Source organism: Oncorhynchus tshawytscha, linkage group LG26, assembly GCF_018296145.1.
Source record: "Oncorhynchus tshawytscha isolate Ot180627B linkage group LG26, Otsh_v2.0, whole genome shotgun sequence".
In the NCBI taxonomy this organism is placed as follows: Eukaryota; Metazoa; Chordata; class Actinopteri; order Salmoniformes; family Salmonidae; genus Oncorhynchus; species Oncorhynchus tshawytscha.
Window position 1 is genome coordinate 34,498,293 of NC_056454.1, and position 15,682 is coordinate 34,513,974.

General features: G+C 44.8%; 1 protein-coding gene across 1 annotated transcript in view; it reads right to left on the minus strand.

Annotated features, from left to right (window-relative positions):
* The window catches only part of LOC112224855 (receptor tyrosine-protein kinase erbB-4-like), a 275,238-nt gene that overhangs the window by 210,926 nt on the left and 48,630 nt on the right, over positions 1–15,682 (minus strand). Inside the window, exon 3 of the mRNA XM_042306366.1 lies at positions 5,469–5,600. Coding sequence (XP_042162300.1) covers positions 5,469–5,600 — 132 coding nt within the window. The remainder of the gene's footprint in view (positions 1–5,468; positions 5,601–15,682) is intronic.

Genomic DNA, 15,682 nt, shown 5'->3' on the forward strand with positions numbered 1-15,682 from the left:
ATATCCCCCTATATATCCTCCGCTGTATATCCCCAGCTGTATATCCCCCTGTATATCCCCCTATATATCCCCCGCTGTATATCCCCCTGTATATCCCCCCTCTGCTATATCCTCCGCTGTATATCCCCCTGTATATCCCCCTATATATCCTCCGTATATCCCCCTGTATATCCCCCGCTGTATATCCCCCTGTATATCCCCCTATTATATCCTCCGCTGTATATCCCCCGCTGTATATCCCCCTGTATATCCCCCTATATATCCTCCGCTGTATATCCCCCGCTGTATATCCCCCCTGTATATCCCCCTATATATCCTCCTCCGCTGTATATCCCCCACTGTATATCCCCCTGTATATCCCCCGCTGTATATCCTCCGCTGTATATCCCCCTGTATATCCTCCGCTGTATATCCCCCGCTGTATATCCTCCGCTGTATATCCCCCTGTATATCCTCCGCTGTATATCCCCCTGTATATCCCCCGCTGTATATCCCCGCTGTATATCCCCCTGTATATCCCCCTGTATATCCCCCGCTGTATATCCCCGCTGTATATCCCCGCTGTATATCCCCCTGTATATCCCCCTGTATATCCCCCTGTATATCCTCCGCTGTATATCCCCCTGTATATCCCTGTATATCCCCCTATATATCCTCCGCTGTATATCCCCCGCTGTATATCCCCGCTGTATATCCTCCCTGTATATCCCCCTGTATATCCCCCGCTGTATATCCCCCTGTATATCCCCCTGTATATCCCCCGCTGTATATCCTCCGCTGTATATCCCCCTGTATATCCCCCGCTGTATATCCCCCAGTATATCCTCCGCTGTAGATCCCCCTGTATATCCCCCGCTGTATATCCCCCGCTGTATATCCCCCTGTATATCCCCCTGTATATCCCCCGCTGTATATCCCCCGCTGTATATCCTCCGCTGTATATCCCCCTGTATATCCCCCGCTGTATATCCCCCTGTATATCCTCCGCTGTATATCCCCCTGTATATCCCCCTATATATCCTCCGCTGTATATCCCCCGCTGTATATGCCCCCTGTATATCCCCCTATATATCCTCCGCTGTATATCCCCCTATATATCCTCCGCTGTATATCCCCCGCTGTATATCCCCCTGTATATCCCCCTATATATCCTCCGCTGTATATCCCCCTATATATCCTCCGCTGTATATCCCCCGCTGTATATCCCCCTGTATATCCCCCTATATATCCTCCGCTGTATATCCCCCGCTGTATATCCCCCTGTATATCCCCCTATATATCCTCCGCTGTATATCCCCCGCTGTATATCCCCCCCTATATATCCTCTGCTGTATATCCCCAGCTGTATATCCCCCTGTATATCCCCCTATATATTCTCCGCTGTATATCCCCCGCTGTATATCCCCCTGTATATCCCCCTATATATCCTCCGCTGTATATCCCCCTATATATCCTCCGCTGTATATCCCCCGCTGTATATCCCCCTGTATATCCCCCTATTATATCCTCCGCTGTATATCCCCTCTGTATATCCCCCTGTATATCCCCCTCCGCTGTATATCCCCCTGTATATCCCCCTGTATATCCCCCTGTATATCTCCGTGTATATCCCCCGTATATCCCCCTGTATATCCCCCGCTGTATATCCCCCTGTATATCCTCCGCTGTATATCCCCCGCTGTATATCCCCCTGTATATCCCCCGCTGTATATCCTCCGCTGTATATCCCCCTGTATATCCTCCGCTGTATATCCCCCTGTATATCCTCCGCTGTATATCCCCCGCTGTATATCCCCCTGTATATCCCCGCTGTATATCCCCCGCTGTATATCCCCCTGTATATCCCCCTGTATATCCCCCGCTGTATATCCCCCGCTGTATATCCCCTGCTGTATATCCTCCGCTGTATATCCCCCCCCTGTATATCCCCCTGTATATCCCCCGCTGTATATCCCCCTGTATATCTGTATATCCCCCCTGTATATCCCCGCTGTATATCCCCCTGTATATCCCCCTGTATATCCCCCGCTGTATATCCCCTCCGCTGTATATCCTCCCTGTATATCCCCCTGTATATCCCCCGCTGTATATCCCCCTGTATATCCCCCGCTGTATATCCCCCTGTATATCCCCCGCTGTATATCCCCCTGTATATCCTCCGCTGTATATCCCCCTGTATATCCCCCGCTGTATATCCCCCCGCTGTATATCCCCCTGTATATCCCCCTGTATATCCTCCGCTGTATATCCCCCTGTATATCCCCCTGTATATCCCCCTGTATATCCCCCTGTATATCCTCCGCTGTATATCCCCCTGTATATCCTCCGCTGTATATCCCCCTGTATATCCCCCGCTGTATATCCCCCTGTATATCCCCCGCTGTATATCCCCCTGTATATCCCCAGTATATCTGTATATCCTGTATATCCCCCGCTGTATATCCCCCGCTGTATATCCCCCTGTATATCCTCCGCTGTATATCCCCCTGTATATCCTCCGCTGTATATCCCCCTGTATATCCCCCGCTGTATATCCCCCTGTAGATCTCTTTATGTTCTTGTGAAAACCATCCAGTAAAAAGGCAACAGACAGGATCATTGGTGACGTCATTTCCGGTCACAACTTGCAGACTTGTTTACGAGTTGCTGAGCATTTTGTTGCCAACCTATTTTGCTACCTGACAACTACACGGTTTTTACTTTTTAATTACCGTTTATATTTTTGTTTTTTCCCTCAACTTTTTCACTCCAGACGCTTTATCTGAACACGGTTCGTCAGGACCTCCAACAGCCGGAGCTAAGTAGTAACATTAACATGATGCCTTCTAATTGCGGTCGCTGTACTCATAATATACAGGAGAACGATCGCCTTACGGCGAGGATAGCTGTGCTACAAGCCCAGCTTCAGACGCAATCGTTAGGCAAGGGTAATTTCAGTGTAGGAAAGGGTGAAACAGCGTCTGTGCCACCAGTAAGTACAGATAGTAGTATAAATACCCTGGCACAGTCCCCGCAGCCGGACAACTTTCTCACGGTTTCTGGAAGGAAATGCTGTAGGAATGCTCAACCGGTGTCGCTCATCCAGCCGACAGAAACTTTCAACCGGTTTTCCCCATTAAGCAGCGAGTCGGAGTCAGAGGCCGAGTCTTCTCTGGTCTCTACTCCTCCCGTTACGGGGTCTGAGACACCGAAGCTTCCCACCATTAGCTCTGACAAATTGAAAACTCTAGTCATTGGCGACTTCCTTACCCGCAGTATTAGACTTAAAACAAATCATCCAGCGATCATACACTGTTTACCAGGGGGCAGGGCTACCGACGTTAAGGCTAATCTGAAGATGGTGCTGGCTAAAGCTAAAACTGGCGAGTGTAGAGAGTATAGAGATATTGTTATCCACGTCGGAACCAACGATGTTAGGATGAAACAGTCAGAGATCACCAAGCGCAACATAGCTTCTGCGTGTAAATCAGCTAGAAAGATGTGTTGGCATCGAGTAATTGTCTCTGGCCCCCCTCCCAGTTAGGGGGAGTGATGAGCTCTACAGCAGAGTCTCACAACTCAATCGCTGTTTGAAAACTGTTTTCTGCCCCTCCCAAAAGATAGAATTTGTAGATAATTGGCCCTCTTTCTGGGACTCACCCACAAACAGGACCAAGCCTGACCTGCTGAGGAGTGACGGACTCCATCCTAGCTGGAGGGGTGCTCTCATCTTATCTACCAACATAGACAGGGCTCTAACTCATCTAGCTCCACAATGAAATAGGGTGCAGGCCAGGCAGCAGGCTGTTAGCCAGCCTGCCAGCATAGTGGAGTCTGCCACTAGCACAGTCAGTGTAGTCAGCTCAGCTATCACCATTGAGACCGTGTCTGTGCCTCGACCTAGGTTGGGCAAAACTAAACATGGCGGTGTTCGCCTTAGCAAGCTCACTAGGATAAAGACCACCTCCATTCCTGTCATTATTGAAAGAGATCATGATACCTCACATCTCAAAATAGGGCTACTTAATGTTAGATCCCTTACTTCAAAGGCAATTATAGTCAATGAACTAATCACTGATCATAATCTTGATGTGATTGGCCTGACTGAAACATGGCTTAAGCCTGATGAATTTACTGTGTTAAATGAGGCCTCACCTCCTGGCTACACTAGTGACCATATCCCCCGTGCATCCCGCAAAAGCGGAGGTGTTGCTAACATTTACGATAGCAAATTTCAATTTACAAAAAAAAATGACGTTTATCTTTTGAGCTTCTAGTCATGAAATCTATACAGCCTACTCAATCACTTTTTATAGCTACTGTTTACAAGCCTCCTGGGCCATATACAGCGATCTTCCGTTGAATCTGACAATTAATCTTAATGGTTGTACAGTCGTCTCAAATAAAACTGAGAAGGACCTCGGCGTTACTCTGGACCCTGATCTCTCTTTTGAAGAACATATCAAGACCATTTCAAGGACAGCTTTTTTCCATCTACGTAAAATTGCAAAAATCAGAAACTTTCTGTCCAAAAATGATGCAGAAAAATTAATCCATGCTTTTGTCACTTCTAGGTTAGACTACTGCAATGCTCTACTTTCCGGCTAGCCGGATAAAGCACTAAATAAACTTCAGTTAGTGCTAAATACGGCTGCTAGAATCCTGACTAGAACCAAAAAATGTGATCATATTACTCCAGTGCTAGCCTCCCTACACTGGCTTCCTGTCAAAGCAAGGGCTGATTTCAAGGTTTTACTGCTAACTTACAAAGCATTACATGGGCTTGCTCCTACCTATCTCTCTGATTTGGTCCTGCCGTACATACCTACACGTACGCTACGGTCACAAGACGCAGGCCTTCTAATTGTCCCTAGAATTTCTAAGCAAACAGCTGGAGGCAGTACTTTCCGGCTACCCAGATAAAGCACTAAATAAACTTCAGTTAGTGCTAAATACGGCTGCTAGAATCCTGACTAGAACCAAAAAATGTGATCATATTACTCCAGTGCTCTTTCTCTCTTTCTTTCTCTCTCTCGGAGGACCTGAGCCCTAGGACCATGCCCCAGGACTACCTGACATGAGGACTCCTTGCTGTCCCCAGTCCACCTGGCCGTGCTGCTGCTCCAGTTTCAACTGTTCTGCCTTATTATTATTCGACCATGTTGGTCATTTATGAACATTTGAACATCTTGGCCATGTTCTGGTATAATCTCCACCCGGCACAGCCAGAAGAGGACTGGCCACCCCACATAGCCTGGTTCCTCTCTAGGTTTCTTCCTAGGTTTTGGCCTTTCTAGGGAGTTTTTCCTAGCCACCGTGCTTCTACACCTGCATTGCTTGCTGTTTGGGGATTTAGGCTGGGTTTCTGTACAGCACTTTGAGATATCAGCTCATGTACGAAGGGCTATATAAATACATTTGATTTGATTTGATTTTGATTTATTTAAGTCAGTAGATGTTTCCTTCTCTTTCATTGATGAGCTACTCACATGTAACACTGCTATTGGTGGGCACCACCAGAGGGCTGACGCGGGCGTTCTTGACGATATCTTGCCAGTGGATGGTGTCTGCATGGCACAGGAACTTATTCTGGTCGACATACACACCGCCTTGTAGGATCTCTGTGGGATAGGAGAAAACACAGAGAAACACATCAGGACAAAGTCCTGACCCGTGAACAAAAAGATGCACGCGCGCACACACACACACACACACACACACACACACACACAGGTGTAGTGTGCACCATTAGATATGAGAGAAACAGCTAACGGAGACCTCAGCCCTGACTCCTCCATCCTCCACCAGATATATTTGATGGATGAGGTTTTTAGAAGGTCAGGCAGACAAATCCTTGTCTTATTGCTGTTATTATTAACCATAATCTAGTTTTGTTGTTTTTCCTCTCTCCTCTTCCTCATACCAACAGACACACGCAGACATGCCACGCAGATACACACACACACACTTGCATGCACAGACACACAAACACCGCAGCAGACATAAACATAGGAAATAACTATGTTACCCCCCCATGATACCAAATCCATCCAGCCTGGATTTTAACCCACAGCCAGCTAGAGAGAGAGCGAGAGAGAGACAACAACAGTAACACGTTTGTAATTTCATATTTCATCAGGGGAGGGAGGAGAGGATGAGATTATATCCTGGCTGAGTCCCAAATGGAACCTATTCACTATGGGCCCTGGTCAAAAGAAGTGCAATAAAGGGAATAGGTTGCAATTTGGGATTCAGCCCATCTTCTAATATTGATCATACTGTCCACCTCAGATCAGAGAGTTTACTGGGGCTGGAGGCGATACAACCAGTCTCCTCTTTTCACCCCCACTAACTTCCATTCTCACAGTGCAATATTGTGTTCTCTGATTGGTTAACAGAGGGCAGCCCTGATTATTCTCATCCTGGGAGTCTTTATCAAACCTATTATAGACTATTCTCAAAGAAAGTCCTTGTCAGACCTAATCCAGACTCCAGCCGAATAAAAAACAAAATAAAACCCCAGCTTGTTGCTAGAAGATTAGCATTATTTACAGAGCTGGCTTTCTCTCTCTCCACAATTGTGTGTGTCAGTGTGTGATGGGGGAGTCTATCTCAATCTCCCCACAAGCAGATCAGCGATGTACGGTTGAAACAGATGAGCAGTATTCATAACCCCTATGGCTGGCAGAAGCCCCGTAGCAGAGTGTGTGTGTGTGTGTGTGTGTGTGTGTGTAACCTAGCAGTACCCGTAGCAGCCTGATTAAAGCATACTCCACAGATGATTGGAGGTGGTGTTAATATGTTTTCTGCTTCTCTCTACGGGAGGGATGGAACCTGGCGCTCATCACGGAAATTAATTCTCAGCCACGCTATGGGAGGGATGGGAGGGAGGGATGTTCCGCTAGGGTACGTGTGTGTCTGTTTGTGTGTGTCTGGGTGTGTGTGTGCGTGCGTGCGTGCGTGCGTGTGCGTACGTGCGTGCGTGTGCGTGCATGCGTGCGTGTGCGTGTGCATGCGTGTGTGTGTGTGCGTGTGCGTGTGTGTGTGTGGCACTCACAGCACAGAGGAGGAAGGAGCAACCGATGCTCATAGGCAAACTGGGCCGTGCAAGGGACATATAAACACTACCAAACAAACACAGCACAAAACCTCAGCATGACTTCCCTGACCCCCAATGTGTTTTTATGGACAAGAGGAGAGGCAATGAGGTGTGTGTGTGTGTGTCTGTGCATCTGTGCATTAGCACATGGTTGACTTGTCTCTTTGAGCATGGATGATACTCTCTGCGTGTTCAGGCTCTGCTCAGTGATTCAGATTCCCTAGTTTTTAAACATGAGGTACACATGGGGCCTTTGAGATAGGAGGAATGTGGTTCACAACAAAGAAAACCAGAGAGGTAAAAGCTTGGTAAGAACATGACCAGTATCCGATTGTTGTCACATCATTAAGACCCCCTAAAAATATAATTGTGGGAATTATTGTTAAAAAGTAATACATTTCCACAGTTCAATTGTTCCCAAATGACAACAATGTATTAAATAAAATAAAATAAATCCTCAACAATCTACACACAAAACCCCGTAATGACAAAGTTAAAACAGTTTTTTAGACATTTTAGCAAATGTAATAAAAATAAAAACAGAAATACCTTATTTACGTAAGTATTCAGACCATTTACGATGAGACACGAAAGTGAGCTCAGGTGCATCCGGTTTCCATTGATCGTCCTTGAGATGTTTCTACAACTCGATATCTGCTTAAATGTCTAAAAACTTGTTTTTGCTTTGTCATTATGGGGTATAGTGTGTAGATTGATGAGGGAAAAAAATGATTAGGGCTATAAGGCTATAAGGTAGGGCTATAAGGCTATAAGGTAGGTATTCCCCAAACTGGGGAACGCGTCCTCGCAAGGCCATTGGGGGTGCGCCAAATTAAAATGTGAAAAATTATATATTTTTTGTTTGTTTTTTTAAACATTTTTTTACCCTCACATTTTCAAGCAGTCCATTTATATTTTTCAACGGTGCTATACATTTTTTTTTCTCACCTGAGTAGCATCGTTTCACAGCCAAAAGTTAAATTAAACCATCTAGTGTTCAGCTAAATAATAACACTATGAAAAATACAGGTAGCCTGGTCAAATAATTAACATCCAATCACATCCACCCGCCTACCCGCTCTTTTACGCTCCTGCTACTCTCTGTTCATCATATATGCATAGTCACTTTAACCATATCTACATGAACATACTACCTCAATCAGCCTGACTGTATGTAGCCTCGCTACTTTTATAGCCTCGCTACTGAATATAGCCTGTCTTTTTACTGTTGTTTTAATTCTTTCCCTACCTATTGTTCAACTAATACCTTTTTTGCACTATTGGTTAGAGCCTGTAAGTAAGCATTTCACTGTAAGGTCTACACCTGTTGTATTTGGCGCACGTGCCAAATAAACTTTGATTTGATTTGATTAACCGTTACTCTCACGATGGAATTCCACTAACGGTCTGTATGTAGCCAAACATAGCTGCTGCTCATATTGGTATCTGTACTGATGGCTCAAAAGCCATGACAGGGAGACATAGTGGAGTGGTAATGTGTGTGCAAGCAGTTGCTCCCGACACCAGTTGGGTACACTGCAGCATCCACCAAGAGGCTCTTGCTGCCAAGGGAATGCCTGACAGCTTGAAATATGTTTTGGACACTACAGTGAAAATGGTTAACTTTGTTAAAGCAAGACCCCTGAACTCATGTATTTTATGCATTATGCAATGATATGGGCAGCGACAATGTAACGCTTTTACAACATACAGAAGTGCACTGGTTATCAAGGGGAAAAGTATTGACACATTTTTTTAAATTGAAGGACGAGTTTGAAGTTTTCTTTACTGACCATAGTTTTCACTTTTTCTCGCCTGAATGATCTGAATCTAGGATTACAGGGACTCTCCACAAAAATACTTTCCGAAGGCACTATAAAATATAATACAAACAAATAAAATACAGCTTAACGCATATTGCACATTCCCAAAAATATATACACAATATACACAAAATGTAGTGAACCAAAACAAACACACTCTTCATTATAAAATTCCTCTGTCCACTGCCTGAACTGCCCTAGGGACCCCAACGCATCTATTCAAAATGTATTTTGGAGATCATTTCAAACATATAGAGCAAGAAAACTAAAGCATGACTTATCTAACTTATCTAACTAAAAGAGTCTCCGGAGTTAAACAACTCTGTGAACGGGTTTGATAACTTTTAATTTGAAATCTTAACAGTGAAGTTAGGTGTCTGAAGCTTTACAAGGAGGGCCTTGTAAACAAAAATAATGATGTGATCCATGTGACTTCAAAAAGGTCCAGCCAACCGTTTGGTAAAGAATTCAGTGATGAGTAATGGCATCCAGGGGTTTAAGAGTAGAGGCAGCTGCAGTTTGATAAATAGTATCAGCATAATCAAGAGCAGGTAGAAAGGTTGACTGCACAATCTGCTTCCTGCTGACTAGAGAGAGAGACAAGATCTGTTTTTGTAAAAAAAACAAGCACACTTTAAATCTTAGTTTCTTAACAAGCTCATTTGTATGTTTTTTAAAAGATAAATCATTGTAAAATACCAAAATATGTGTTTACAAGGACCGGTTCAATTATAGTACCATCCAACGTGAGAAGATGCAATCCCTCTGAGACAATCTTACAAGAGCTTGAAAACAACATGTGTTTAGTTTTGCCCGTATTAAGCACACGTTTTAAATCAGTTAAGGCTTCCTGCACAACTGTAAAATCAGAATGTAGCCTTGTCACAGACAGGTCAGCTGTCGGGGCAATTGCATAGACAATAGTATCATCCGCATATCAATGAAATTTACAATTTTTAACAGATTAATAGCATTTCTATATGTAATATATATAATAGCATTTCTATAAATTGTGAAAAGAACAGGTGCTAGTATCAACCCCTGCATAACACCTTTATGCACTTCAAGAAATGCAGACTTAACCCGATCAATCACGATGGCCTGAGTTCTGTCATTAAGATAATCATGAAACCAAGTGCAGGCGTCAGAGCCCAGGCCAATTGAGGACAACTTGTTCAATAAAATAGCATGATTAACAATATCAAATGCTTTTGACAGGTCCACAAACAAGGCAGCACAGTTCATTTTAGTGTCTAAAGCATTGACAATATCATTAACAACTAACGTGCTAGCTGTGATAGTGCTGTGCACTAGCCTAAACCTAGATTTATTTATAGTCAACATACCATGCTCAGAAGTAGCTTATTTACCAAATATTTGAGAATCTTGGCTAGATATGGAAACCTGGAGATGTGACGATAATTATCAAGATCAATACTACTATCCCGCCCTTAAGGAGTGGCAGCACATAAGCGGTTTCCAATACTTTTGGAATATTTCCTGAGCCAGCAATGAGGAGGGTAGCACACTTGAGCAGACCCTGGTCCAGTTGGTCAGCCCCTGAGGATTTCTAGGTATAGCAAGTAAGGCATCAATTACTTATTTTTCTGTGTATTGCCGAAATGCAAAAAATTCACTACCATTTTCTGATTCTGTAAAATTCCAGAATCAGTGTTGAGGCCACTCTAGGAGATTGAAGGGTTAGACGCTCTTTTCAAAAAGATAGCCAGTAACTTAAAAGGTATATCCGCTAGCTAGCTTTGGCAACTAATGTGCAGCGCGATATAAGATGCAGCTAGAATTGCTTGTAGCAACAACGCGGCAGCACACACAATAACCCTTGATGAAAAATTGCTACCTTGAAATTGTTACCTTGAACAGACTGTAATAGCAGCTAGCGTATCGGCATTGATTAAAGAGGTCTGGAGGCTGCTAAGTAGGTTTTAGTTCCAAAAAGCACCCTGTTGCCTATATAGTGCACTTTTTTTGACCAGGGAATAAGGTTCCATTTGGGAGGCGAAATGGTATCTATTCACCCTGTATCCTCCAAACAGGCACTCAACTATGACATTAAGAATAATACAGCTAACCCCTAGGGGATGAAGAACAGAAACCAGAGCAGCCACAGACCAGATAGAATAGATACCAGTAAAAACAACCTTTTTGGGGGGGGGTTATTTTCTAACTAATCGTTCATGGAGAGAATTCATAATTAATTGTAACTTTGTTACATAAGCCAAGCATGCAAGCGTACGCACCTGCACACTCTGTCACGCCCTGGTCTAAGTATTTTGTGTTTTTCTTCATGTATTGGGTCAGGCCAGGGTGTGGCATGGGGTTTTTGTATTGTGGTGTGTTTTGTCTTGGGGTTTTGGTGTGTATGTATTGGGATTGTAGCTAGTGGGGTTATCTAGCAAAGTCTATGGCTGTCTGGAGTGGTTCTGGAGTGAACCATATGAACCATATTTAGGCAGCCATATTCTTTGAGTTTGTCGTGGGTGATTGTCCTATGTGTCGTCGTTCCTGTCTCAGTGTTAGTTTACACAAGTATAGGCTGTTTCGGTTTTCGTTAAGTTCTTTGTTTTGCAGTGTTTGTTATTGATTCGTGTTTTACGTTCGTTCATTAAACATGGATCGCAATCTACACGCTGCATTTTGGTCCGACTCTCCTTCACACCTAGAAAACCGTTACACACACGCACCCTCATGAACACACACACACACACACACACACACACACACACACACACACAGTCGAAAAACAATGGCAAGGTGGTGCAGACAGATGGCGCCTTGCTTTGAGCCCCTACTAAACATCGCAGTTTAAAACATTGTGTTGTTTGTCGTTTTCCTCATCAGTTAGTTTCAGCAATACTTCATACACTCGGGCAGAACTATTGGAAAATTAATAACTTACTCACCGTCCACCCGAAATTCCCAGCCATTTCGGTGAGACTTCGGGCTTCCTGAGAGTCCAACCAGAGAGTAGGAAGCAGAGACACCAACGGAGAGGCAGACGTGGCGGGGTCTTAGTGAGTTTAAGGCGCCGGGTGACCCGTCCTCCATTTACCAAGCATACTACTCGCCAATGTCCAATTAATAAACTTGACGAACTCAGAGCGAGGATCTCCTTCCAGAGGGAAATCAGATTCTGCAACATACATTTCTGAGACTTGTCTCTCCCCCAACATCAAAATGATTTATATACAACCAGAGGGTTTAACCGTCTTTTGAGCGGACAGGAAGCGAGCTGTCTCTGGCAAGATCAAAAGTGGTGGGCTCTGTTTTATGACCAACAACATTATGACGGGTGAAACATACAGGAACTTGCGAGCTACTGCTCTCCCGCTTGGAATACTTGGTTATCAAATATCACCCTTTTTACCTTCCAAGATAGTTCTCAGGGATTATCGCCATGGCTGTGTACATCCCGCCCCAAGTGTACACCAAAAATGCTCTCAAAGATCTTCATTGGACAATGAACAAACTGGAGACTGTATACCTGGAGGCAGTGTTCATTGTTGTGGGGGAGTTTTACAAAGGTAATTTGAGGTACTTGCTCCCAAATTATTACTAACACATTGACAATCCTACTCGTGGAATTTCAGCACTTGACCATTGCTACATGACATTTAGACACAGGTATAAGGCTATCTCCCATCCTCCTTTTGGTAAATCTGACAATGATGCCATTATGTTTATCCCCGCCTAAAATCAAAGACTCAAGAGGGAAGTTCCAGTGGTCAAGTCCGCACAATGTTGGTCCAACCAATCAGAATCTACTCGCCAAGACTGTTTTGATCACGTGGACTAGAAACATTTCTGGGTCGAATCTGTTAATTCAGTCACGGGTATCATAAAAAAAATGCATAGATGACGTGATAGCGATAGTGACTTTCAAAACTTACCTGAATCAAAAACTGTCTATCGATGACAGCCTTGTAGGGAAACTGAAGGAGAGAGATGCTGCTTATAAACACGGCAAGGTTGCTCGGGACAATAGTATGGTTACGACCTACTCAGATTGATCAAAATGGCGAAACACAAGTAAAGGGACAAAATGGAGGAGCAATTCAGCGGGTCAGATACAAGGTGTACATAAGGCAGAGGCTCCTAACGATCACAGATTTTTAAAAGCAGGCATCAAAGCCACCCTACTTTTCTCACGCTTTGTGCACAATGACAAGGGCTATGTTACTATTACGGTCTCGATGGAGGACGTATGTAACTCATTCAAACGTGTTAACCCTTCGCAAGGCTGCCGGCCCAGACAGAATCCCTAGCCTCGCCTTCAGAGTATGTGCAGACCAGCTGGCTCTTGTGTTTTCAAACATTTTTAAACTCTTTCTAGCTCAGGCCACTACCCCAACCTGCTTCAAGATGTCCACTATTATCCCCGTGCCCAGGAAAGGGAAAGTAACTAAACTGAATGACTAGCACTTACCTCCGTCATCATGAAGTGCTTCAAGAGGCTAGTCAAAAACTACACCACCTCCTCCCTCCCTGACACACTCGACCCTCTCCAATTCGCCTACCGCCCTGACAGATCCACAGGCGATGCAATTGCCATTGCACTACACACTGCCCTCACCCACCTGGACAAAAGTAATGCATATGTGAGGATGCTGCTCATTGACTACAGCTCTGCCTTAAAAACCATAGTGCCCTCTAAGCTCACCACAAAGCTCATGGCCCTGGGACTGAACTCCTCCCTCTGCAATTGGGTCCTGAACTTCCTGACGGGCCGCCCGCAGGTGGTGAAGGTAGGCAAAGTTACCTCCTCTACACTGATTCTCAACACTGGGGCCTCACATGGGTGGGGCCTCACATGGGTGCGTCCTCAGTCCCATCCTGTACTCCCTGTATACCCATAATTACGTGTCCTCACACAGTTCCAACTCCATTATTAAGTTAGTTGAGACACCACAATAGTACGCCTGATTACCAACAACCACGAGATGGCCAACAGGGATGAGGTAGGCACTCTGATGGCATGGTGCCAGGTAAACAACTTCTCCCTCAACAGCAAAACAAAGGCACTGGTTGTGGACTTCAGGAGAAACCAGGCTGGGCACGCCCCCATCATCATCAACGAGGCCGCCTTGCAGATGGTCAAAAACGGCAAGATCCTCCTCGTGCACATCGCCGAGAAGCTGAAATGGTCAAACCACACGGACACCGTGGTGAAGAAGGCACATCAGCAACACTTCAACCTCATGATGCTGAAGAATTGCAACCTTTCCCAGATGGCCCACACAGTGTTCTTTCTACAGGAGCACCACTGTCAGGCTGCATCACGTCCTGGTAGGGCAACTCCACCGCTGCGGACCAAAAGGCGCTACAGAGTGTGGTGGACTTAGCCGAGCGCACCATTGGGTGCACACTGCCTGCCTTCCAGGACACCTACAACACCAGGTTTTGCAGAAATGCCAAAAAGATAATCAAGGACCCAAGCCACCCTAGCCATAGCCTGTTCTCCCTGCTTCCTTCACTCAGACGCGGGCAGTACAGGAGCATCAGGGCACCCCTCCCCTCCCTCCTTGCTGGTCCCCTTATGTATATTGTACCCCCCAAAAAACAATTACCGTTCACCCACCCACTCCGCAATGGACAATTGTCATTGTTATAGAGTAAATATGTATACTGTATATTACTCTTCCATTCACTTCCCCCCCTGCTGCTCCCCCACGAACATTCCCCAATGGACTCTTCCCCTGCCCCCACCACCCAATGGTAATTTATCATTGCTACAGTAGTAAATGTGTATATTATTGTTATTACTATTATTATTATTGTTACTATCAACATTTTGTCTCATTGACTTTCACTGTAACCTACAACTACATCTGTGTCCCTGTACATAATAAACTCAATCTAATATAATCGAATCTAAAGACAAAACATACCAACAGAAGTACTGTAACGGAAAACAGTCCTAACTCTCATACACAGTATACTGTGTGCTTTTGATTACAGTACCTACCATGGCCTGCTACACACTGTGCTGGTAGTTGCTGAAAGTTGGTGTATGTTGGTGTTTTCTCATATCTAACGGTGCACACTACACCTCTGTGTGTGTGTGTGTGTGTGTGTGTGTGTGTGTGTGTGTGTGTGCGTGCAGCTTGTAGCGGGGGCCTCTGTTGATTGTTTAGTGGGTTGAGAATGGACTCTTAATTAGCCAATTCACTGAGCCTGTGTTCCCAGCTATGCCTGTTCCCCTGAGCCAACCACACACACACACACATCTTTACACTACAATGGTATGGCAAAACATCTCTTCAGCCTCCCTCCCTTCCTCCCACATCTCCCTCCCCTACTCCCTCCATTCAAAACAGACCATCGGAGGAAAATAATAAGAAATGTAAGAAAGCAGAACAAATGTATGCAGCCAATTATTCCAAGGGGTAAATGCTCCTTCTGTTTTTTAATTGCAGAGTGGCGATGAATTGTATTAACTCTGGGAGGCAGATATGAAACTTGGCTCGTGCGGATCGAGTAGTTGGAATTGGAAAAGGCATTAATGGCCTCTTTAGAAAGGATGCAAATCATTATCTTGTTGTATTGTGCTATCTAATAAAATTACAAGGTGAAGATCATTCAGCGCAGAAGCTCTACATGTATGTTTAATGTGAGGTCATTCTAGTGTGGGTGTGTGTGTGGACATGTTTAACTATTCTTGTGGGGACCAGAAGTCCCCACAATAATGGTAAACTAACAAACAGTTCACCAACTGGGGACATTTTGTTAGTCCCAACAAGGTGAAATGCTTTTTCTAGAGGGT